The sequence below is a fragment of the Eleutherodactylus coqui genome, chromosome 2 (assembly GCF_035609145.1).
Source record: "Eleutherodactylus coqui strain aEleCoq1 chromosome 2, aEleCoq1.hap1, whole genome shotgun sequence".
NCBI classification, from domain to species: Eukaryota; Metazoa; Chordata; class Amphibia; order Anura; family Eleutherodactylidae; genus Eleutherodactylus; species Eleutherodactylus coqui.
This window is the reverse complement of record NC_089838.1, coordinates 119,044,836-119,071,274: the sequence shown is the minus strand read 5'-3', so window position 1 is coordinate 119,071,274 and position 26,439 is coordinate 119,044,836. Positions and strand designations below refer to the sequence as shown.

General features: G+C 41.6%; 1 protein-coding gene across 1 annotated transcript in view; it reads right to left on the bottom strand.

The window, feature by feature from the left end:
- CFAP54 (cilia and flagella associated protein 54) overlaps window positions 1-26,439 on the bottom strand; it is a 394,557-nt gene that overhangs the window by 255,345 nt on the left and 112,773 nt on the right. The window contains exons 27-30 of the mRNA XM_066591462.1: window positions 24,665-24,787; window positions 21,334-21,501; window positions 15,685-15,790; window positions 7,333-7,422 (exon numbers count right to left, since the gene is read on the bottom strand). Coding sequence (XP_066447559.1) covers window positions 7,333-7,422; window positions 15,685-15,790; window positions 21,334-21,501; window positions 24,665-24,787 — 487 coding nt within the window. The remainder of the gene's footprint in view (window positions 1-7,332; window positions 7,423-15,684; window positions 15,791-21,333; window positions 21,502-24,664; window positions 24,788-26,439) is intronic.

The following is a 26,439-nucleotide window of genomic DNA, read 5'->3' as shown; positions in this document are numbered from 1 at the left end:
TTAATTTCTATTTTGAAAACAGAACAAATAGCGCTGCAAACTGATTAGATTTGTTGCTATGTTATTGCGTGTGAGCCTCTGCTGGCTGTTGCATATACTCTAAAATATATCATCTGTGACACCAGACTGCGAGCCATAATTGTTTGTCTCACATGGATAGTATTATGTATAATATTTGATACAATATACAATTATAATAGCTTCCTTTATTTATTTGATGAACCTTAGCTGAAGGCCTCCTTCACACAGGCGATTTTGTCACGTTGCTACAATGCTACAAATCGCATGTATGTGAAGCCCATGCTTTCCTATGTGTTCCTTCACACATGCAATGTTTTGTAGCATGCAACACCCTGACACAAAAACCTTGCAGGTCCGGCGATATGTCCACGGCTTGCGAGGTTTGGTAGCCTATGTTTCCCTATAGAGCCTTTCTGTCTGTTGCATCGCATGAAAACGCGATTTTCGTGTGGTGCGATGCAATGCAAATTTGACAATAGGAAATCCTACTATCAAAACCCTAACCTAAGCCCTAGCTGCAGGCAAAAATATAAAAAAAACAGTATAAATCACCTTAGAAGCACTGTCCAACACTGCTGCAGCTTCCTCATGGTCCCCAGCACTGTTCCTCTTCATCGCTTCTGGCTGGTGAGTAAAAAATCCTTGCCTCCTGGAAGTGCTGGTTGTGATTGGCTGACGCTTAGCTAATCACAGCTAGCACACGATTAACTAATCGCAGCCATTCATTGAGCACTGGCTCTGATTGGCTAAGCGTCAGCCAATCACAGCCAGTGCTTCCAGGAGGTGGGGATTTTTCAATCTCCGGCCAAAAGAGATGAAGAAGAAGAGTGCCGGGGAGTAGGAAGCTGCCTTCCTGCAGCTAGGGCATTTTTCATGGTAGGGCTTATATATCAAGCCCCACCATCCCCGAAAGTCCTTGCATGTGGTGCTACAAAGTTGTGCAACTTTGTAGCGCTACAAAATCACGGCATCACCGCAAGAAACCGCAGCGATATTACACAGACCAGCGATGTGATATTGCTGCGATTTTCTCGCGGCGATGCCATGTCACCCGTGTGAAGGAGGCCTAAGGGCTAATGTCCACAGGCATATGCAAAAAAAATGTGGGTATCCCAGGGTGTTTTGCACATAAGCAGCCCAAACGCACTGCCAGTAAAGAGTATGCATAAAGCTTGCCCAGGAATCTGAGATCATGGACAAGCACAGTGTGATTTTTTTTCTTTTCAAATTGAATCTGAACAGAGTGTGGATGTGTATCGAAACTCTGCCCCTTCCCAATGCCTATGTAGGGACAGCATTTCATACGGAGCCCATATAAGAGCTGCGTATCATATGCAGAGAAATAGAGAATGCATCTAGAATTTTTCCAATAGAAAGGTAGGTATTAGAGATGAGCGAGCATACTCGCTAAGAACAATTACTCGAGCAAGCATTGTCCTTAGCAAGTACCTGCCCGCTCAGAAGAAAAGGTTCGGGTGTCGGCGCGGGTGAGCGGTGAGTTGCGGGAGTGAGCAGGGGGAAGCGGGGGGAAAGAGAGATCGCCCCTGCTCTCCCTCGCCACTCCCCGCCCCCGAACCTTTTCTTCCTAGTGGGCAGGTACTCGCTAAGGACAATGCTCGTTCGAGTAATTGTCCTTAGCGAGTATGCTCGCTCATCTCTAGTAGGTATGTATCACATCAAACTGGTAGCAAATTTCAACAGAAAAACAATGGTGTGCTTCACGTTAGCATAATGCGCTCTTGTTAAAACAGTGATTAATATTCTGTACAACAATGTGACTGATGGCGTTATCCAAAGCAGAATGTGTTCAGATCATCTTCATTTCCAATGAACAAAGCATATGTGTCACCAATGCCACCCAAACAGGCCTCCCATTACCCACAGTGTAGTTGACAAACTTGTTTCATCACTTAACAGCACCTGATAGGAGAAACAAGAGTTTATTTGAACTTGCCGCCTTATCCATTCTGCAAACTCTATCCAACAGTCTGGGTCGTCCTCGGTCAGAGCCATTGCAGCCATTTAAGGGTAGACACAATTTGTTAAATTGAGGTGTGGCTAACCCCACATTCTTGAGACACAAGAAGAGTGCTGCATTGTGGACTGTTGCTGAATAAGGCCAGAAAGCAGTTGCTACATTCATAGCTGTTAATGGTCCCCAAGCATTCGGTTTATTGGCAACAGAATAGAATTTAGCAAAAAGTTTGCCAACTGTACTATGGGTAATGGAAGGCCTGTTTGGGTGGCATTGATTGAAAACTTCTGCCATGACATATGCTTTGTTCACTGGAAATGAGGATGATCTCAACACGTTCTACTTAGGACAACGCCATCAATCACATTGCCTTGTTCAGAATAAAAATCAGTTTTAACGAGAGAACAAATAATGTTATGCGAGCATGAAGCACACCACTGTTTTTCTCGTGAAATTCTCTATGAATTTGATGTGTCAAAGCATGTGACAGCACGTCTCCTCGCACCCAGATTTGAACTGATTTGGTCAGTAAGAGCTGGTCTCATATTTTTAATTCCTTTTATTTTTATAGCTGTCTTGTATATGCTAAATGCTCCTGTTCCTTCTAGATTATTTTAAAAATAGCAAGGCTTATAAAAAAATAAGTTTTACCCTTTATGAAGTTAGCCTTGCTGCTCTATAAACAACCCATAGACCCAAATACCTATGGTCATTTTAACCGCTACTGCTGGAGAGCTGGGAAGGCCCATATCCAGTAAGCAAACAGAATTTAGGTGGCAGCTCTGCCTTGCAGTAAAATGGTCAGTGGCGGCTGTGAGTACTTTTGGGGCACACAGGACTGTGTTGGGCTGTTATTTATGCTCCTTCTTGCAATGAATGCAGGGTTCAGGGAGTAGAAATAAGTCAATCCTGTGCATTCACGTTTGTGTCACAGACCGCGAGCTCTGGTATTCGTGACGCACATAAAAGGTGATTACGTCACATAAAAGATTATGTTATGTTATGGGAATAAATCATATCCCAGACGATTTCACTGATTTGCTCCAGATTGGTTATAATGAGAAGCTTCATGCATGAATATATGTATTTGAACTCATGGTATCCATAAGCCCCCAATACTCTTCTGGTTTATTCAAAGGGAGTATAATACAGATATACTGAATATGACGCACCAATTACATGCACGTCCACAACATCAAAACAACTCATGATTGACCTAGTATGTAATGAGAATAATGATTAACATATGTTTACGCTCCAGGTGAAAAATATATTATTTGCTAGCTAAATACATTGCACTACTCATCTACCAATTCCATTAAGCCCACCTCATCGTTTTCATTTCAAACACACATGTATTTTGCCTTAGCTGCACACAGCACAGCTTCAGCTCATTCATCTTGCTGGTTCTTGCCCCACCAATCACGTCATACAAAAGCCCCACCCCCAAAGCTCCTAACCCAACCCAATTCCCAGCTTCACTAGAGCCAGCCCCCCCCCCCCCCAGGTCCTTCAACCAGGGTCCCCTTTAGTGCAAGTATGATGTTTTCTGTAACCAGTTTTCTTCTATAGGCTGTAACATGCCTCCAGTGCCATTTGTATTTATTCTGTATGAAGGCATTGACATCCCATCTAGTGACTGACTTTGCTTGTCAGCATTTCGACCCGACCCTCCGTTTTCATTTCTCCACTATGAGGTTAGTTTCAGACTGTGTTTAGGCCTCCGTTGAGCCTCTCATTCCAGGGTTGAGTTTGAATACCCAAAAGCAGTATTCAGACTTAAATGGTCTCTAGGTTTTCAATGAGCGTGTGCTTATTCACAATATACATGATATCTAGCATCCAAATTGCATGGATAGCATGTTTTCTTTACGGATTATATATTTAAAATAGTTTCCCCAGCATAACATGAACTGCAGATTTCACCAGCATAAGGCTTTATTCACACAAGCGTTTTTACGCGACTATGTAGCCGCGTTTTCACGCCTGACCGATATACGCGACCATCTGAAGCATTGGAATTCCAATGCATTCATTCACACGGGCAAATCTGCAGTGAGTAACAACGTAAAAAATAGAACATACTCGACCAAAATCCGCGACTACTATTATACACTGAATAAAAAGATAGTTCTGGTTCTATCTTTCGGCCGATATACCCTGGCGGCTCCTATATACTCCTATGGGAGCTGGAAAAAAAGGGAAGGGGAGGCAGTTTAACAGTATCCAACGCTGGGAAAAGCTTACAGGTGTCTCTATTTGGGCATTTAAAGTCATTCCACGGATTAATGCCGAGCGAGGGATTTCCAGGCTGCAACATATTTTTCACTATTACATTGCACCCAGCCGTGTGAATGAACAAGAAAATGCTAATTAGGCTCGGGACTTGATCGTGGAAAATGGTCCATTCACGCAAATTCATGGATTCGAGCGAATGTAAAAACGCATACGATTATGTGAAGGAGCCCTACTGTGAACTGCAGATGTGTTTTGAGCGTGAATTGCTCTTAGTCAATTCCTAGGGCCAAGTCCAGAAGTAACACTTTAGGTATCCCAGTCTTCATCCTTTAACTCCACCACTCGGACCTGACGACTGCTGAGAAAGTGATCCCAGTAATGTGGCAGCTGACTTGGCTATAGACCAAGGCGTGGTACCTTAGGGGGCAGGAGGCACAAGTTTGGACCAAGTAACAAGCCAGAGGTCAGGACACACAGAGTAGGTTAAGCATGGTATAGCAGTCCAGAAGTCAATGCAGGCAACAGACAGAATCGTGGTCACTATAAAAAGCCAGGGTCAAGAGCAGAGACAGGAACGTAGTCAGGAATAGCTAAAGCCAGGAACCAGAGAATCAAGACACACTTGATAAAGCACCTTAAGCAGGATCAAAAGACCATAAACTTAGGTACCCTCTACGGGGGGAGAATCCCTGTTATAGCCAAAGGGTACCAGTTGATTGGCATGGAAGGACTTTGTAAGATGCATGCTGGCCCTTTAAAAGCATGACCGTGTGCAACCCTCCAGGCTGCAGTCAGTGAGCAGAACACCAGAACAGGATGTCTGCTGCAGATCAGTGCCGGACATGTGTTGTGGCCACCAGGAGGGGTCAGCTGCTAACCGTGGCCGCAAACTGTAGCAGTAATTCGTACTTCATACGCAGTCTGTAGAGCTTGTATGTAATTTGAGTTTTCATTGGCAGCCCTCCTGTTTGTTTCATTAACAATTCAGCTAGTTGGAATGCATTCGGAAACTCCAGAAAGCTTGTGATACACTTTAATTGTAGCAGATAGGGTAGACACAAGGTGAATTCTTAGAAATTCCTAAATATGAGCTTTGTATAAAAGGAATAATCTTCATTACAGCTTTGAAGCATGGAAATAACTTCCATACTAGGACACATAGTAACATCAGCTAAAGGGTCTCGACTACACTGTAAAAAAGAGCCTGAATGCTGGGGGCTCCATTATTACTTGTTATGGCTCTGCTTTGAAGGTTTCATAGAACCATAATTTAGATTTTTCGCATTACATATACATAAAGCCTCATGCATATGACAGAGCAGCAAGCAAGGATCCTGTATGGAGACATATGGAGTACAGCGCAGTATTAAGGATATTTTTCCCTAGAAGCAACACATTTAGGGGAGAATAGTTACATGATATGACGTCTGATGGAATATGGCAGAATTTTTGTCTGTCAAATTGGATTCAGTCTTACAAAACAAGTTTCCGCAAACCTCCCAATGAAATTAGAGACACACAGAGATACAATGGGGAGCAATCTTTGTCTATAGGCACTCTATCAGAGATTACTATTGAGTGGGGAACTATACCATGTGTGGTGCTCATATCATTACATTATACGTTTCTGACACACTGAGTTTGTTTCATAATTCACCATACTTCTGCTATATCCTTATTGTCCACACCAGGATATCAAAATAGTTGTAGCTCCATAATATGATGATTTTTGCAAAGTTGTGCGATAGTTACATTTTCACAGCTGCTCATTTTACAATCGCATATAAACTAGAGGTTGTGCAGAGACATAATGCAGATCTCAGGATCAGTGGATGTGGATCCACTGAGACACAGACTGGTTTGTTTAGGGCCAAATCCTAAGGCAATACCCGAGATACCCAGGTCTTCACCTTTGAACCCCACCAGTTGGGATGTGAATTTTGTTGAAAGGCCCCCAGGCTGTTACTCAGGAAGTGGTTCCAGTACAATGGCAGCTGACACTACTTAAGGCCTAGGCATGGTACCTGAGGGTGTGAACAGGAGCGTAGTCAGACAGTCTGGGTTGGGGTAAAGGCATATTTCAGCAAAAGGAACAAAGCATGATGTCGGGTAATTGAGAACAGGTTCAATATGGTTATACAGGCCAGAGGTCAGGGCAGGCAGCAGCATAGTCAATATTACAAGCCAGGGTCAGGAATGCAGACAGGAACATAGTCAAGGAAAGCCAATGTCATTAAACCAGGGAGTCAAAACAACATGGAAGGACTTTGAACAGAGTAGAAGGACCTTAATACTCAATCACTCTTGACAGGAAGAAGATACCCTTATGCAGGGAACACTGGAGATTTTCAGGGAACACGTTACAAGGTTATGCACTGCCCTTTGAGAGCATGGCCGAGTGCGTACACATTTCAGGCTACAGCCACACATAATGCAGACATCAAAGCCAAGTGTCTGCCACAGTGGGGTACTGAGTGTGTGCCACAGTTGCACACTGTAATAGTACCCTCCCCTTATGCTCCCTCTTCTTTGTTGCAGAAGATTGATGAGATTTCTAGAATAGTAAGAGGGCGTTGATGCTTTCAAAGGGTTTCCAAGAATTTCCTTTGCCTTTTTTACAACGGGAATTCATTAATTAGCCTAAAGCTGGCCATAGATGTAAAAATGTACCCAAGTTAAAAAAAAAACATTGTTTTGCTTTTCTTTGCAATATGAACACAAAATGCCATACATGATAAAATATCCACCATGAAAATATAGATTCCACAAAAAAAAATTCTACCATGAGAAATATTGTGCATTTGCATTGCCTCGCATTTTGTTTTCAGGCGCTGGCAAAGAAAATCTATGACTGTAGCATTTTCCACTTATAAGGAAGAAAAATTTCAAAGCATAAATGATAAGTATTCTGCCTAACGGAACAGTTTTCATCACTCAGAACTTTAGTCCCACAGACCTAGTGAAAACAAAGTGTGCTAATCTATCAACTGCAATCCAACCATATGTAGCATTTTATACCTCCTGTTTTGTAAAATATAAAAAAATGAAGTCACTTGAAAACTCAGCTTTTCTTCCAGTTTGGATTATGAAATACTCACTTTCTTTAAATGCCGCACTGGGAGACCAGCATGAAACAACAGAATACAGAAGGATAGGATCTTCTTGTCCAGTAAGCTGTGTCCCAGCAGCTGCAAAATGAAATGATGAAGTATCAGAGTTATACATATTCAAATTAATTAACTTTACACTAGTCAATGAACAAGTCATTTGTAGACTAAGCTATACATTTTAAACTTTCTCTGCCATTTCGCTATTTAGTATTCTGTTCCAACATGTGAGCGCAGCAAGCAGTAAATTTATGTTGTGCTGTGTCAGCTTGTTCTTTCCAGTGGCAAGAATCTCTTAATTGTTTTTTATTTTCCATAGAAGCATCAGTGTAAAAACAATATAGCAAGTTAATATCTTATTTCATTAACTCACTCAGGTAAACCAGAGCGATTAGTTATTATGATTTGCGCACTATTAAGTTTAAAATATGTAAGTCTAGTACTAAAAAAGTACTAGTCTTAAAGGATTCTCTGGTACTGAAGTCATCCTCTTAGGGCTCGTTCACATGGGCGAAAGCGCATTTCGGTTGCGTAAATACGCTGTGTATTTGTGCAAGCAAACAAGAATGTTGCGCAAATACACAGTAACATTGGTTGCCTCTAATAACACTGGCATGTCCCGGCCCACGTGACCTTGCTGCTGAACCCATGTGATCTCCTGCTGGGCGTCTCCTACTCCTACTGCTAATGCAACCCACTCTTATCCATCATCGGCAATGGGTAATACACTAGTACAGTACAGAACTGTACAATTGTACTCCAATGTAACAGCACAGAGAACACAGTGATAATGCTGAGGGCAGATAATAATGTCACCTGCAGTCCTATGTAACAGCACAGAGAACACAGTGATAACGCTGAGGACAAATAATGTCACCTGCAGTCCAATGTAACACGACAGAGAACACAGTCATAGAATCATAGAATGGTAGAGTTGGAAGGGATCTCCAGGGTCATCAGGTCCAACCGCCTTCTCAGTGCAAGATGACGCTGAGGACAGATGATGTGCTGTAGTACAGCAGTGATAACACTGAGAACAGATGAGGTACTGTAGTACAGCAGATGTCACCTGCAGTCCTATATAACAGCATAGAGAACACAGTGATAACACTGAGAACAGATGAGGTACTGTAGTACAGCAGATGTCACCTGCAGTCCTATGTAACAGCACAGAGAACACAGTGATAACACTGAAAACAGATGATGTACTGAGTACAACAGATGTCACCTGCAGTCCTATGTAACACCACAGTGATAACGCTGAGGACAGATAATGATGTCAACTGCAGTCCTATGTAACACCACAGAGAACACAGTAAGAACGCTGAGGACATATGATGTAGTAGATGTGACCTGCAGTCCTATGTTACACCACAGATAAAACACAGTAACATGTTCAATAACATGTTAAATGTTCATTTATTCTTTACAGCAGTCTTTTATATTTATTTTTTATTATTCTTGTTTTTGGTATTAAAGACCATATTTATTCTCCATTAAATGTGGTTTGGTGTGTTTTTTTTGGAATGTTTAGAACAAATTAATTGGATTTACATTGATTCCTATAGAAATAATTACCTCGAGTAGCAGCGGTTTCAGGTAAAGCCGCTTGCTTTCGGACGGATTACCAACGTTAGTAGAGGTTTTACTGTACATCATACATGTATGTGGCCATTATGTCAGGTGCACACTTAGTTAAAATAGTCATCTGCAATCTTTGTGTTTAATAGAGTTTTTTGTAAAGAAAAAAGGTAACGATGATATGAACGATGATGCGCTTTTAAACTAAAAATTCACTATAATCCATGAAAAACTGGACCATAATAATCGTGGCTTCCAGGAGCATACATAAGGGGAAAGGGACGAAGGGGTTATGGATAGTGTTGCTTGTCATTATTGCCTGGGTGACACGACTTTTGGTGAAAATCACTGTAAAATCAGGCGGAGGAAGATGAAGAAGAAAAGCAGGAAGAAGGAGAAGGTTGTGCGGGGGAGGGGGGGGGAGGGGTGAAAAAATCTTTGTATGTGGCTCAGTGGTTGGCTCTTTTGCCTGGCAGTGTTGGGGTCATAAATTCAAGTTTCATCAAGGACAACATCTATATGGAATTGTTATATTCTGTTTGTGTTTCTACTTCTTCTTCTTCTCATCTGGAAGTTGTTAGGACTGTTGCCTTTCAGCACTGGAGTTCTAGGTTCAAATCTGACCAAGGGCAACATCTGCATGGAGTTTTTCAAAGCTCAGGCAGATGTTAAAACTAGAACCCCTGCACTAACAGGGGTGATCCATAAAGTGTCCGAGATCCAGCCCGACTAAATGGATAAAGATAGATAGATCAATAATCAAGGTACATAAAACTTGCAGTCCACCATGCCATTCGGTCTGGACATAGAAATGCTTCTCTGTAAGTGGTGGTTGCACACTGGTGGTTTTCATGTCACAAAGAATAGAAAATAGGAGTGGCACACAGCTCAGGAAAACGGACAGGAAAGTACTAATGATGCTCTGTGTAGCCATCTCCAGGTCCATCACATATCAGATAAATGTTGTTCCTGGACTTCGTGTAGCTCTTTCAACTGTAGTTGATGGTAGTTGTGAAAAGCCCTGACTTGGGGTATTACTGATATATGGGAGTCCTGGAAATGGAACATATACCCATCAATACGCTATTAATATTTTTATTGCGACCCATGGGAGTTGTTCTATATGATAATATAGCCCTCAGACCAGAAAAGACCTGGTAGAGTCAATTTATTTACTCTTCAAGTGAGGCCATCTGAATATACGAATCAAATAATATCATACAGGGCAGAATACAAGTGAATTGTATAGTCGGACAACTTCCAGTACTAGCAGGTTATATAAAGTCTGCACACTCCTACTTGTCAAGTCACTCCTCCCTCACTTCAGAAAAGAATGGCATTTAGTAAAATAGTTGAATTTTATAAGTTAAGGGGTTTTTTTTCACTGTGAATTTTCAAATATAACAGTAAGAAAAGTAATGGCAATGTACAGCCAAATGAAAAAAAATACCAAAGCAGCAATGTAAGTACGACACTTGATTAAACAATTGCTACACATTAAAGGGCTTCACTCTGGGATTCAAAGGCTGCATGATAATTGTAACATATATGGTAAATGTTATATTTTGGCATACTATAATGAACGCTGGACAACTCTGCAGCTAAAATAATAAAGTACTCAGTAGAGATGAGCGAGCATACTCGCTAAGGACAATTGCTCGATCGAGTATTGCCCTTAGCGAGTACCTGCCCGCTCGGGAGCAAAGATTCGGCTGTCCGCGGCAGGTGGGGAGCTGCGGGGGAGAGCGGGGAGGAACGGAGGGGAGATCTCTCTCTCCCTCTCTCCCCCCCACTCCCCCCTGCTCACTGCCGCAACTCACCTGTCACCCGCGCCGGCAGCCGAACCTTTTCTCCCGAGCGGGGAGATACTGGCTAAGGACAATGCTCGATCGAGTAATTGTCCTTAGCGAGTATGCTCGCTCTTCTCTAGTATTCAGTTTTAGGGTTCAAGAGGGAACTGTTTCTATTAGGAAGCTAAACACTAGAACAAGGGGGCATAATCTGAGTTTAGTTGGGGGAAAAAAAATCTGAAGCAACGTCAAGAAATAATTTTTTACTTAAAAAATAGTAGATGCTTGGGACAAACTTCCAGCAGGCAACGCTGGAAAATCAACAATAAATGAATTCAAGCTGCCTGGGATAAGCATACTAGATAGACCATATGTATGTCGTCAGTTTTCTATGTTTTTTAATGTTTTAATGCAGTAGTCAAATTAAAAATTTTCTTTAATATTCAATAATGTAAAGACTGAAATGTGAGAGGGGCTGCTACAGTGTAGTACAGAAGTCGTCCTACTGGTGGTCACATGGGCAAAGTGGCAGTGCCTGAGTGATCCCCCTGATGTAATAGTATGTCAAGGTGCCTTAATTGCTTAAGGCCCTCAATGTACTATTAGGTCATGGTCTATGAAGGGAGTTAGAATTCTGGTTGATCATATTTTGGTGATTTCCTTTACATACCAGTATTTAGGGGGTGTTCAAATATATCAACTGCATTTGACCAGTTCTTGCGCCTCAGCTGGAGACAACTGATGGACAGGTTTACATAGTGCTAAACATTTCTGATCTCCGCAGAAGGAACAAACAAATGTGATATGTAACATTTCTTTATCTGCCTTGAAAAGACATCAGCAAAACTGATTTAGCCAGAATATAACATTTACCCCATAGAAAACTATGGAATTGGATTTGTGATGTTTGCCTCTAGCCTTTCTCTACTAGCTAGTTACAAAATAATGTGAAGGCCACACATATGTAAGTGAACCCTTAGACCGTAATACGTGATAGTATACATGATAACTGAACTTTCCCCACATGACGAGATAAGCATAATGCCTAAAACAATATCCCAGCGTACACGTTAATTTGGCCATTGAGAACTACAGTACACATCTAAAGAGTAATTAAGTAGCAATTGTATTCTTAGCATTGTACAACACTTTGACATGTAGCTGTTACTTATCAATGTCATTGTTGATACCTGACTGACATTTACTTGCCGGGTTACCTTCAGAAATGCATTTTTATATCTTGCTATCTCTTGACTTAATTAATATATTAAGTAATCGTACAAGTATTTTCTCTCACCTTATTAAGTAAAATAAAATCTAGCCTCTAAATTGCAGAATTTCCGCTTTAAAATCCAACGGCTTTGGCTCATGACCGCAACGCAGCGCTTATATACATTTTACTAAAAGGAATATATTGAGGTTATTTTCAGTCTCATGTCATTAAAATCCAAATCTATCCTAATTTTTTTATAATTTAATGACTAGACTGTAAACTGACTTAATTAATTTATCATATGCTTCAGCAACCAACTTGCATAATTAGCTGATTAAGATGCATATCTCATTGATTTAGTTATACACTTGTTAATTTAATTGCCACAAGTTTGGCTAATTACATTTGGGAGAGTCCCCATAGTTAGATATTGTCCTTTGTTTAAGGATGTATAGAATATCATATCTAGGTTGTGCTTGGTAGAGATTATAAAGAAGTGGGCTTTTATTCATTCATTTACTTGCTGAATATTAGGACAGAATGCAATTTGGTCTGCAAATCATAGAAGCAGGATAATTCAATTAAGTCGTATTTATGTTTGTGTCCAGATTGATGCAAGCACCTTGCAGAATAACATGTTCACAGTTTTCAAGATGGAAATTACTATTACGTGTCTAGCAGACACAGCTAATGGTGTACAAGTGAAAACAGCAATACAAAAAGCTGCAAATGTTCTAATATTCCAAAGATTTCAGTGGAATCGCTGTTACTCAAAGTATTATATTATGACTAGCATGATTCTATTAACAAAGACTACTTCCAAAGTTGCCTGCTAGTTTTCATGCTACAGACATTGATTGCAGGTGTATATGTTTGTTGCCAAATATTTTAAGGGTGCTATTATACTACAGCATTTCTCCGTCAATTGCAGAAGGCATGTAGAATCGTCATATTGGTTGAACAGATGAGTCAGGTGCCGACTGCAATTGTGAAATTCAGCTTTTTTGCCATATGAGAAAGTGGCCTTCAGCACTATTAGGGCTCATTCATATGGGCATCAGAATCACGCAGAATGGCGGCTAACTTGCCGGAAAATCGCATGAATGGACGATTTTCCGAGATCAAGTTTCAAGTTTAATTAGCGGTGAAATTGCCCAATCACACGATTGGGAGCTGTGTATTGCAGAAAAAAAGCATTGGTGCTTCGGGAGAAGAGAGAGAGAGAGTTGAAGGAAAGCCCTGCAAAGATGAACGGAGTTCCCCTGGGGCTTCCCTTCATCTCTCTCTCTCCCTGTTGCGATAAAATTCCTGCATCTCCCCTTGGCGGTCAACTCGCATAGTCTCCCATAGGAGTCTATGGAGGCTTCTGCCCTTTTCTGCCCCAAAATAGGTCAAGACCTATTTTTTCACGTAGCAAGGAATTTTAGTTGCTGAATTCCGCCGCTAATGTCCTGTCTTTTTAGGTGCAATTTTTTTATGCGTCTCAAAATCACTCATCTGAACGTTTACATTGGAAGGCATTGGTTCTATTGGTCGCGATTTTCTTGCACGTGTAAACTTAGCTGTGTAAAATGCTCTGTGTGAATGAGGCCTAACACTCTAGTACCAGCGATTGCCGCCAATGGTCATGTTTTCCCAATAATTGTTGGGATGGACTAGCAGGTGCAGTCCAGCAATTACTGCTAAATGGTGTTTACTAGCACCAGCTGCAAGGGTCTGTGTAACTGAACACGAAGAACTCTTACACACAAGGAACCTACGCGCGCCTAAATTCAGCGTGTCATAAAAACGCAACTAGCTCCGTACAAAAACGCGTGAAGGGATGATTTTTGTGCGCACAAGTCCCGAGCTTAATTAGCACTAAAGTCACCCATTCACAGAGCTGCTGTTCGGGGACGAGAAAGAGAGAGAGATCACAGCAACAGCTCCTCATGAACAGCAAGTTTTAAATATCCCACTGTTAGCTCCTCTTAGTACCCGCGGGGCTAGAGGAGAGACCCTGAGGGAATTCCCCATAGCAGGGAGAGGACGGTCCTGGTGTTGTGCCCCGCCCCTCTCCCTCTGATATAGAGGAATCTCGGACAGTCCCCTCTAGCCACGCCCTCTCTGGCCCCGCCCCTCTCTCTCCTCCACTAAGGGGGATTCCCTCGGGGGCCCCCTCCAGCCCTATCTCTCTCTCTCCCCACTATCCCCGCCCCTTCTCTAGCCCCATCCCACCTCTCCCTGCTATAGGGGATTCCCTCGAGGAGTACCCTCCAGATCCACTCTCTCTCCACGCGGGGAGAGAAGGGTGACCCTGCACGAGGTAATGACACAAACTACCCATTAATGTCTGTGCTGCTACATTTTATAATCTGCATGTTTAAAAAATAGCAAAATATCTTATTGATGATTCATTGGCACATTTATTAAAATATGTTATTAGTGGTTCAATGACACAGGCATCTGGCGCTGAGGTTCGGATGAAATACTGGGCAGTACATTGCATGACGTCTGCAGTGAAATTGGCGTAATGCGCATACGCTGTCTCACTGCAGAGGAAACAGAGAAGACAAGTAGGCAGCCAGGCAGGAGCTAAGAGTGGAGAAAGAAAGCTCTCATGCTCGACTGACACTCATAGAAACTACAACAGGACGTGTTAATGGCCAATGGTGAGCCAACAACCAGGAAGGAGGCGTTAGTGAAGGGGGGAGAGTAAAAATAGGAGATTAGTATATTTTTATAAGCATATCTTATTTGACAAATGACATATTTTAGTGCACTTTGCATAATGGCATATCATCACTCTTAGGGCTCTTTCACACGAGCGTATATCAGCTGCCGTTTTCACGGCCGGTCGATATACGCTACGATCTGATGCATGAAAAGACGTGAACGGGCGCACAAATCTAACGCCCATTCAGCGGCATAGGCCCAGTGCATATACGCTGAGGCTGCCATGCTGTTGCCCCTTACTTCCCCTCCACACTCTGCGGCTCACCTCCTCTCTTCTTCCCTCCGGCTGTTTGCAATGAGAGGGGGAGGAGCCAAGCTCCTGTCCCCTCCCTGCTCCTTGTCTGCAGCTAGCAATGGGAGGAGGCGGGGCAGGGGGTGGCGCTCAGCTCCGCTCCGACCCTGCCCCCTCCCATTGCAAACAGCCGGAGGAGAAGAGAGAAGGGGAAGGGAGTTTAGCAGTCACGCTGCTAAACTCCCTCCAACCTCCCTTCTCCGGCTGCGGTCATTGGCTCTTATAGACAGTTCCAGGACAATATTTCCGGACGGGCGCTATATTGGCCAGCTGGGTGCTTTTACGCTGCAGGAATACAGCCATGTGATCTGATGCACTGGAATCTTACGTAAAACGGCGGCCAATTTACGCTCATGTGAAAGAGCCTTTAGGCCTCATTCATACGAGCATTTTTACGCGGCTAATGTAGCCTCTATAAAAAAATCACGAACATCTGTAGCATTGAATTCCAATGCATTCAGTCAGATGACTTTTAGCCGCGTAAAAATGATGTGCTGAAAATAATAGAACATTGTCGACCGAAATCTGCAACTGGAAAAGATACGCCTTGCCCTAGACTCCTATGGAAGCCAAATAAAACAGGACAGGTGCCTCTATTTAAGCATTATAAGTAATTTCGAGGATTTAAGCGGACCGAGGAAATTCCGGGCTGTGGCGTGTATATGCCGCACCCGGCTGTGTGAATGGTTGAGAAAACACTAATTTTAGCAGCGACTCGATTCATGCGATTTTCGTCATCAAAGAGTACTTACATGGTTTTGTCAGTTCTAGGAGATTTTGTTCCAGAGCATTTAACTGTTCATTCACTTTTTCAGCAATGATTGTTTTCTTTTCCTGATGCTTTTTGGGAATATATCCCTTAAAAATAAAAATCACAAATAATAAAATGCTTAATGTCATGAAAATATATACTATAATCAACTAATAAGAGCTGCTTTAAACTACTGCTGAAATGCCACAATTCCCTTATTTAACTACAGTGATGCAGAATGAAAGTCCAATTTGTAAAACACTCATATTCTGTTGCTTAGGCCGTGCAACAGGGCATAAGCAATGCCTTATGGGGCACAATTAGAGCAACCTTCCAGGTTTGGGCAAATAAAAATGGCTGCACGGCTTCTCTGACCACTGGATGCACACTGTGCATTAGTATGCATTGGTGGTGTAAGACACTACATGCGGCTCTGACTGGCCAGCACTGATCATGTGGGTAGCACTAGCTAATGAAAGCAGGTGTAGTGTCTATACTAATGATGCATGCTAATGCACAGCGTGCATCAGTAGAGGCGTAGCTAGGTTTTCCTGCACCCTGTTTTCCTGTTATTTAGAGCAAAGATTCCCCCTAAATAATGTTTAACTCTGTTTGCTGTACCCTGCCCTCCACAGCACCTTAACGACAAACTAATTTTTTTTACATTTTCATAGTCACGTTACTAGAGCCAAAACTTTTTCAATCGTTATAGCTGTATGAGCTTATTTTTTTGCGGTATAAATTGTATTTTTAATGGTAGCATTTTGGGGTACATATAATGTACTGTATAACTTCTATTTATATTTTTAGGGGGATTGAAACTAAAGGCTATTAACGAGATGGTACCGTACGCCGGTACGCCTGGCTAAATACTATCCAGGGGTTTCTGATCTGTGTTGGAGATCCCAAAGAGCGGTTGGTACACTTTCGCATATATGGTGGTCCTGCCCACAGGTCATGGCACTCTGGAAGGAAATTGAATCTCTACATAATGCTCTGAACAGGGGTTCCCTGGTGCTGACCCCTGAAATGGCCCTCTTGTCGATCCTTCCGTGATCTATAAGAGCTAACAAGAGGAGCTCCCTACGGTTTTATCTCCTAGCTATGAGAACAGTGATAACAAGGCTATGGAGATCCCAAGATCCACCCACAAGAGTGAACTGGGTGACTGCTCTAGACGAAATAGGCCGTATGGAAGAACTGAGAGCAAGGGACAACAAGAAATACTCCGCGTATCACGCTACGTGGGAACCCTGGTTAATGTTCCGCAACTCCTCAGGGTTTGGACAATGGTTGGTGAGTGGAGTCATACCTAACTAACACCAAGTTTTTAGTGCTGAGAGACGGACTTGGGACCAAGTTTCTTGCTCTTTATACCCATTTTCTCTTTTCTCTCCTTTCTTCTCTTCTTGCCTTTCTTTCCTTAAACCTTATGATGTTATACAATTTTCAGTTACCTACAAGCTTCATCTGAAGCAAACATAGACAGCAGTTGATTGAGGTGGGTGGGTGACTTCTATGGGTAAAACTGTACTAAGCAAAGGTTACTAAGCAAGGGTATTATCGGGATACGGTAAATCATAGCTAATAGGGACAAGTTTAGTATCCCCCCTGGTTTAGGCAAGGAATCAACAGCGGCAATGTTAAACCTGGAAATGCTTTTCATAATGATTGTACTGTGAAAACCTTAATAAAATACATTTTGAAATATGTTTAGGGGAATTGGGATAAAAAAATTAATTCCACCATTGTTTTTTTTTAATTCATTTTTACGGCGTTCAGCACACAGAATAAATAATGTCATAACAGTACTCTCTAGGTCAGCACGATTCTGGCAATACTAAATTTATACAGGTTTTTATGTTTTTTATTTTTGCATATTAAGAACTTTTTTTTAAGATTTGCTTTTGTGTCTCTGCATTCCAAGAGCCATAGCATTTATATTTTTCCAATTACAGATCTCTATGAGGGCTTGTTTTTTTGCGAGATGAGCTCTAGTCTTCATTTATCCTATTTCTGGGAAAATATAACACTTTGGCCACTTTTATTCCATGCCTTCCATAAGGAAGATTAACAAAATCTGCAGTTCTAGCTTTTCTTTTTTTACAGCATTCACTGTGGGGTATAAATATTATGTACAATTAATTCTGCAGGTCAGTACGATTACGTCAATACTAAACTTATATAGCTTTTTTTTTGCAACTTTTGCACTTTTTTTTAGTGTATTTTTTTACTTTGTATTGTGGCATTCAAAGACCCCTGGCAATCAGCTGTTTAATGTGTGTGATAGAGGATGGGGTGGTCCAGCTCCGGTGCTCTCCTGTGTTATGATCATATCGGCTGCAGTATATTAATGCGCAAGTTTGCATCCGCAGCTGACACCCCCCATCCCTTTTTTGGATCTAGATTACATGCCTCGCCAGCCCCCTCTGCTCCAGCTACACTCCTGAATTCAGGTAGTCAGAGAAGCAGTATGGCCATCTTGGTTTGTCCAGGCCCATAGGGTTGCTTTAACTACAGGTATGTATCTGTAAACAATATTTCTATGTACATCAGTCAAGATTTAGGACAATCTGATCAGGTCCGAAAAAGTTACTGAAATATAATGGCAAGTCAGTGTTAAAACAGTCATGTAAGGATCCATTCAAATCTGTGTTGTGGCTTTCACTTATAATGGAAGGCGTGACATTCTGTCAGATCCATCATACAATTAAAGCCCATGGAGTATGATGGAACACATAGTTAGTGATCTATCAAGTTACAGGTCTTTTTTATGGAAAGAATAGTTCATCATGTAGTGTTATTCCACCTGTCAAATCTGAAAATTTGCAATGGAGGCTCCAATGGAATTTTATAAGAGTCTAAACTATTCAGAAGCTACTGTGTTTCACTGAAAATAAGACCTACCCTTAAAATAAGCCCTACCCTGATTTTCAGGGATGGGGGGCTTGATATATAGGGCTACCCCAAAAATAAACAGTGGCTATACTGCATGAAAAAAAAGAAGCAATACTTACCTAGCAGGCAGCATCTGGGTCCCTCCCACTGGTCTCCGCATTGAATGGCTGTGATTGGTTCATCAAACGCCACAGTAATTGGCCAATCAGAGCAATCACTTGCTAGAGGCAGGGTTTACAAACCCTGTTACCAGCAAGCAATCTTCTTTCGGGGCTGAGAAGTGCAAGGAAGTCTGACGGAACTGCGGAGACCAGCGGGAGGGACCCAGATGGCACCTGCTAGGTAAGTATGATAAGACATCTCCTGAAAATAAAACTTAGTGTCTCTTTTGGAACAAAAATTTATGTAAGACAGGGTCTTATTTTCAGGGAAACACGGTATAACTATGCAAGAAGCAACCAGAAATTATCTAGATTGCTTGGGAGATAATGAGGAATGCTAACAAGTTTTAGTAAAATAGCTGGTGGTTTCTTTAGTATTATAATGCACTATAACTGTAATGTTTCTTTTTTTTCTCTGTAATTTAGTAGTTACCATATAACTTGTTCAATTTTGGTGTATTGGTTAAACTTTTTTTTAATCATTATTGCATACAGGAAACAGATGTAGTGATCGTTAAGATGACTGAGGCATCGCAAAAATCCGACTTACAACATCACAGTACATTGTCGTTCAGTTGTCATAACGGGTTAAATGTCAAGTTAATGTTTGCTAAATCTCTACATGTAGTTAAATGAGAAAAGATCTGCCGACAAGCTAATGTATACTGTAGTCAGCCAATGGCTTAAGTTGAGTTACGGGTTACTGATTGGACAGTTACCTGCTTTACTGTGTGCACAATAAAAAACGAAGCCATTGTATCAAAGCCAGTGTAGCTATCTATAAAGGGTATACATTTCATAGTGAAATATAGCACTGAACGATGATGAATTATCATTACATTTTCCACGTAGAGTTTGTCATAAACAATAGTTTGTTCATTATGGTACATTAATACAAGAGCAAAACCTACAAAAAAAGATTCATTTCACAAATGTCAATGTAGTCCGGCACCACTCACTTATGAAAGTTACCTAAAAGGAAAATCTGTCTTTGTTGCCCCTAGCAACCAATCACAGCGCAACTTGCATTTCATATAGTGCTGAATTAAATTAAAACTGTGCTGTGATTGGTTGCTATGGGCAAAAAGACAGATTTTCCTTTTAGACAGCTTTAATAAGAGTGTGGTGCTAAGCTACTTTTCCCGGCCCAGCCTGTATTTGCCAGTCACCGAATAGAGATATCTGTAATTTTGTAAATGGTGACTGACATTGAGCGGGCTATCATCTTCAGAAGATTATTCGCCTCACTGTTGTTTTCAGAGTAATTGGAAAGGGGTGATGATCAGAACCCAGACTAAAAGGGCCATTTACACGGAACGATACTTGTCCTATGTGAATGCATGCAGAAAGTTAATGAGAATTGTTCAGTCATTCAGTTTCTGCATGCAGAAAACTGAACGACACGCCGTTCAGTGTAAACAGCAGTCGTTTATTTCTGAACGACTGTCTATTTACAGAGAATGAAGGCGGGCGGGGGAAGGACGCTCATTGGGAAGCTCTGCCTTCATGCCAGCGGTGTTTTCAGCAATGCCAGCGATACTCGCTCCCGTGTAATAGCACAGGAGCGAGCATCACTGGGAAGAGCTGCCAGGCATCATTTGCCCAATTTACCACAAATAGAGAGGCAGCATCCCAGGCGTCTTACAGCAAAACGTGACAATTTATTCCTCCATGTAACTGCTACGTTTCGACCCTCTTGGGGTCTTTCTCAAGCTTGGGTCTTTCTCAAGCTTACAGCAAAACGTGACAATTTATTCCTCCATGTAACTGCTACGTTTCGACCCTCTTGGGGTCTTTCTCAAGCTTGAGAAAGACCCCAAGAGGGTTGAAACGTAGCAGTTACATGGAGGAATAAATTGTCACGTTTTGCTGTAAGACGCCTGGGATGCTGCCTCTCTATTTGTGGTAAATTGGATTGAGGATTCGGGTTTGTGGCTCTGACCCTTCTTGTGGCACGCATTCCACGGACCTTGTGGTCTCTGACTGATCGGTTTAAATATCCAGAGGTGTGCTGTGAGTGGATATAAACGGACTACAGGCATCATTTGCCCAACAGCTCGTCCTGTGTAAATGGGGCATAGGAAAGATGTTCTGAATGTGTATCCACTCATTTGAGAAGCTAATCCGACCCTAAGTGTAGAAAAAACTGTTGATGAAGTCTGGTGGAAGAACACATGTGAATGACCTGGCTTAGTCCTTTATCTAGCACAGGTTATACTAAAGAAATCGGCCAATTAAATTTGCTGGTCAAAAACTCTAAGCCACTAATTTTAGAAAAAGTATGGTCAGTTGCTAAAAGCTCGACATAGACATTAGACAAAAGTCGTCTAAACCTGCTAATTTAGTCAGGATCATCCAACTAACTGGTGTGCATGGGGGTCTCCTGACTCCCTTGATGGCAGATACTGGGATAAATAAGGATCAAGGATCCTTTGTTACTTTCTTCTCCTTTTCTATTGAAAAAATATGCACCTCACCAGAACTAGGGGGAATGTTCTTGGGGCAGATCAGACGAATAGGTTGAGTGTATGGCCATCTTAGTACCTTGTTTAAAACTGATCAAGCATGACAATATTACACTCTGTCCTTACCTTTTCTTTGTCATTTGCATCCTTTGTTTTTTCTATCTCGTCGTCATAGTTGGATTTTGCCTGAGAAGTTAGTATTGTAACGGATGTATTTTCTGTACAATCAAGTAATTTTTTTCCAGTTTCTATTATACATATAGCAAGTTCATATTCTTCCCAAGAACGAAGAGCCTGACAAAGGAGAAACAATCACAGTCAGTATTCATAGAAAATTCATGGCAGAAAAAGACCATAAGGTCCATCTAGTCCGCCCTTGTATTATTCCCTTTTTATTTCCCTCTTAGAATAGACATACGAGGAAATACTCAAATACTTTTCCCAGGCAGCTTGAAATGATTTAATGTTGATTTTACAACCAGATCTTTAACATATTTAAAAGTTTCGATCATGTCCCCCTCCTTTCTCTCCTACAAGCTATACAAATTAAAGGAGATGTCCCGCGCCGAAACGGGTTTTTTTTTTTTTTAAACCCCCCCCCCGTTCGGCGCGAGACAACCCCGATGCAGGGGTTAAAAAACCCACCCGCACAGCGCTTACCTGAATCCCGGCGGTCCGGCGTCTTCATACTCACCTGCTGAAGATGGCCGCCGGGATCCTCTGTCTTCATGGACCGCAGGGCTTCTGTGCGGTCCATTGCCGATTCCAGCCTCCTGATTGGCTGGAATCGGCACGTGACGGGGCGGAGCTACACGGAGCTACACGGAGCCCCATAGAGAAGAGGAGAAGACCCGGACTGCGCAAGCGCGGCTAATTTGGCCATCGGAGGGCGAAAATTAGTCGGCACCATGGAGACGAGGACGCCAGCAACGGAGCAGGTAAGTATAAAACTTTTTATAACTTCTGTATGGCTCATAATTAATGCACAATGTACATTACAAAGTGCATTATTATGGCCATGCAGAAGTGTATAGACCCACTTGCTGCCTCGGGACAACCCCTTTAAGTCTTTTCTGATAAATTTTGTTTTTGAGACTTTCCACCATATTTTGTATCCCGTCTTCAGACCTGTTCTAATTTATCAATGTCTTTCTGTACACGAGGTCTCCAGAACTGAACACAGTATTCCAGATGTGGTCTTGCAAGAGCTTAATACAGCAGGATCACAATCTCCCTCTTTCTACTGGTTATACCTCTAGTTGTGCAGCCAAGCATCTTATTTGCTGTTTTGCTGCTTGAATGGACTGTCGACTCATTTTGAGGCTTTCAGAAATCAGAACCCCTAAATCATTCTTTTTTGAAGTCCCGGATAACACATACCAGCTAATTTGAAATGCCTTCCAAGGAATTCCTCTCTGTAAATGCATTATTTTACATTTGGAAACGTAAACTGCAGTTTCCATTTTTGACCATTTATCCAATAAGGCAAAATTTTTCTTCATATTCAAGATACCACTAGGAGTATCTACCCTATTACACACTTTTGTGTTATCAGCAAACAGACAAATCTTACCTGCTACACCTTCTCCTATGTCATTTACAAACATATTAAAAGAATACGAGCCAGAACAGATCTATGTAGTCACCACTTGTAACTCACTCCTGTGCAGAATACATTCCATTAACAACAACACTCTACTATCTATCTTTTAACTAATTGCGAGATCATCTGACTATCAAAGCATTACTTCTAATTTTCATGCAAAGTTCATACATCAAATATGTAGTTAACTCATGATTTTTTCATTCAGTTATGGTTGATTTCTTTCCCACCCCAAAACATCAATTCACACAAAGATTTGGGAGTTTTGCTGGTCTAGAAGGTGACAAACAATGGGTATGCAGAAGTGGTATTAAGATTTAACCATCCTTCTAAATATTACAGGATTTAGCAGTGTCACAACCCTTCCTATATAGCATCTATATAATACCAAGATTAAACATTTTTGAAAGATGTAAGAGAATAACCCAAAGTTGAGCTTAAAGGGGCTTTCCAGTGAAATACTATTGATGACCTATCATGCCTACAGTTAAAAGCCCCAGCCACTACACGGAGTTCAGCACGGAGGCTTCCACTCCGACCTCTGTGTTATTAGGGGGCTTACAACATGAGTCTGGTCAGCTGATCAGTCGGGGTCCGGAGCAGAGGACCCCAGCCGATCAACTATTGATTACCTATCCTAATGATAGGTCATCAATATTATTTCACTGGAAAACCCCTTTAATGTATTAATTTTATTATTTAATGTGTTCATTAAACCCTGCATGTTTTTCCACTGACTATAATGCAATAGGTACACTGATTGACTAAACCAATTACATAATAATGAAATAGTAGCAAAGCATTGAATTGTGTTGACTTCATGTATAAGGAGTTCGTATAACAATGTGTAAAAACATCTTTTATGTGATGCCACTCCTTAATGCATCTTAAGGTACCTATACACAGGGCCCGAAGAATGACAATTATTGGTTTGCTTGGACAATGATTGTTCAATAGTTGTTTGCGGAGTTATCATCTACACGGGACGACTATCACCCGAATTCTCTGTGTTTAGCAATTATTTGAACTATAATCATCCCAAATAAAGGTACCTTTAGTCCGTTTTTCTGTGCTAAAGCAGAACTATTCGTTATCTTTTCCTAACAATCTCATTACTCCATACATCAATGAACCATCACCACAAACAAAATATTGTTTGCTATGCTATCTCCTTCATACATTTCCAAAGGAACTCTAAAATATCACTGCTGTTAGGCCTCATCTTTTGATCTCGTCCTAAGCAGGACGATTACAAACCATTTCCTCACCACCTGCACAATTAGGTACAAGAGCAACTTTGCATTTTTCAGAAAAATATGGAATTTTCTTTGAATCAACATGGAATGTTTGATAGTCATAAGCAGATGACATTATCTTTCTTAGCATTCATTTCCATCATATAGCTATCAAACAGATAATTACATTGAATTCTGGGTAACAAGCTGTTGAACCCAGAAGCATGATATACGAGCTAGCAAGCACATACTGAAGCTGAATACGAAGAACTTTCTCTAACTCCTGATTTATAGAAGAGAATCGGATTACACATAACATGTAATTATGGCTTCTGTTAAGTCAATTTTTAGGCTTTTGCACGTAGATTTAGAAAGGTTATATGGCAGCAAGGGAAAATATTTATATCAAGTAGCTTGATAAAGTAGGTCATTAATTACTCTAATCTGTTAATAAAACATACCATTTAAAGAGACCTACCATAGGGTAATGCTTCTGAAATAATTCATTCATTATTAAAAACAGAAAAGTAAAGGAAAAAAGATTTTGCTACAAGTGTCATTCTAAAAATAGAAATAGGCATTCTCTTGATTGTCATGTTGGATGTATCTAAATAAGTACCTTTGCTACATAATACACGATGCAGGCTGTCATGTGTAGAACGCCCTCTGTTACACCAGCCTGTTTTTTCTGCCAGGTGCTGCTGGGTATTTCTTGCAAAACTCCCAAGCATTTAATTAAGATCTGAAAACAAGGAAAAATAAAGTAAATTGAGCCTTACAACATTAACTACTTCTTTATCATAAGAGAATGTTTCATGATCATGTGTACAGCTAGGACGTTTTCGGTTGAAGCTGAAGAATGATAGTATTGCTATGAATGGAGATTTGATCAATTGACTGCTGAAAATCCAAGAATATGATATCTACATGAATTTAACAGAACATCCAATAAAAAGCATGCAGAAAGCAAAAAGCAATTAAACATGTGGCTGGTAAATTCAATGTCAACACTGATCTACATACATTATGAATAGAGATGAGCGAACGTACTCGTCCGAGCTTGATGCTTGGGCGAATATTAGGGTGCTCGGGATGCTCGTTACTCTTAACGAGCACCACGCGATGTTCGGGTTACTTTCACTTTCATCTCTGAGACGTTAGCGCGCTTTTCTGGCCAATTGAAAGACAGGGAAGGCATTACAACTTCCCCCTGTGACGTTCCAGCCCTATACCACCCCCCTGCTGTGAGTGGCTGGGGAGATCAGATGTCACCCGAGTATAAAAATCGGCCCCTCCCGCGGCTCGCCTCAGATGCGTTGTGAGTTAGCTGAGGGAAAGTGCTATTGTGTTGGAGCTGCTGTAGGGAGAGTGTTAGGAGTGAGTGTAGGCTTCAAGAACCCCAACGGTCCTTCTTAGGGCCACATCTATCCGTGTGCAGTACTGTGGAGGCTGCTGTTAGCAGTGTTGCACATTTTTTTTTTTTTTCAAAATCGGCCGTGCAGAGCATTGCGCCCTGCAGTAATACTACAGGGACAGAAGTGGTGGTTAGGCAGGGAGAGTGTTAGGAGTGAGTGTAGGCTTCAAGAACCCCAACGGTCCTTCTTAGGGCCACATTTAACCGTGTGCAGTACTGTGCAGGCTGCTGTTAGCAGTGTTGCACATTTTTTTTTTTTTCAAAATCGGCTGTGCAGAGCATTGCGTCCTGCAGTAATACTACAGGGACAGAATTGTGTAGGCAGGGCCAGAAGACATATATTATTGATTAAATATAGTCAGTGGGCCTTCCCTTTAAAAAAAAAAGGGAAAAATTCTATTTGGCCTGCCTCTGACAGTCCTCAGCGTTCTGGGTACGTGTGTGGTGGGTGGAGAACGTAAAAAAATCATACGCAGCCAGCTAAGTTTAACAGCAGGCTTGCGCCAATTTATTTCCTGCCTGGGAAATCACCGCTCTGCTGCAGTTAATATAACACTGCAGTTCTGTGACACACAGCAGGGCCACAGAACACATTTGTTATTGATTGAATATAGTCAGTGGGCCTTCCCTTTAAAAAAAAAAGGGAAAAATTCTATTTGGCCTGCCTCTGACAGTCCTCAGCGTTCTGGGTACGTGTGTGGTGGGTGGAGAACGTAAAAAAATCATACGCGGCCAGCTAAGTTTAACAGCAGGCTTGCGCCAATTTATTTCCTGCCTGGGAAATCACCGCTCTGCTGCAGTTAATATAACACTGCAGTTCTGTGACACACAGCAGGGCCACAGAACACATTTGTTATTGATTGAATATAGTCAGTGGGCCTTCCCTTTAAAAAAAGAAAGGGAAAAATTCTATTTGGCCTGCAGGCTTGCGCCAATTTATTTCCTGGCTGGGAAATCACTGGTAATACAGCATGCTGAGG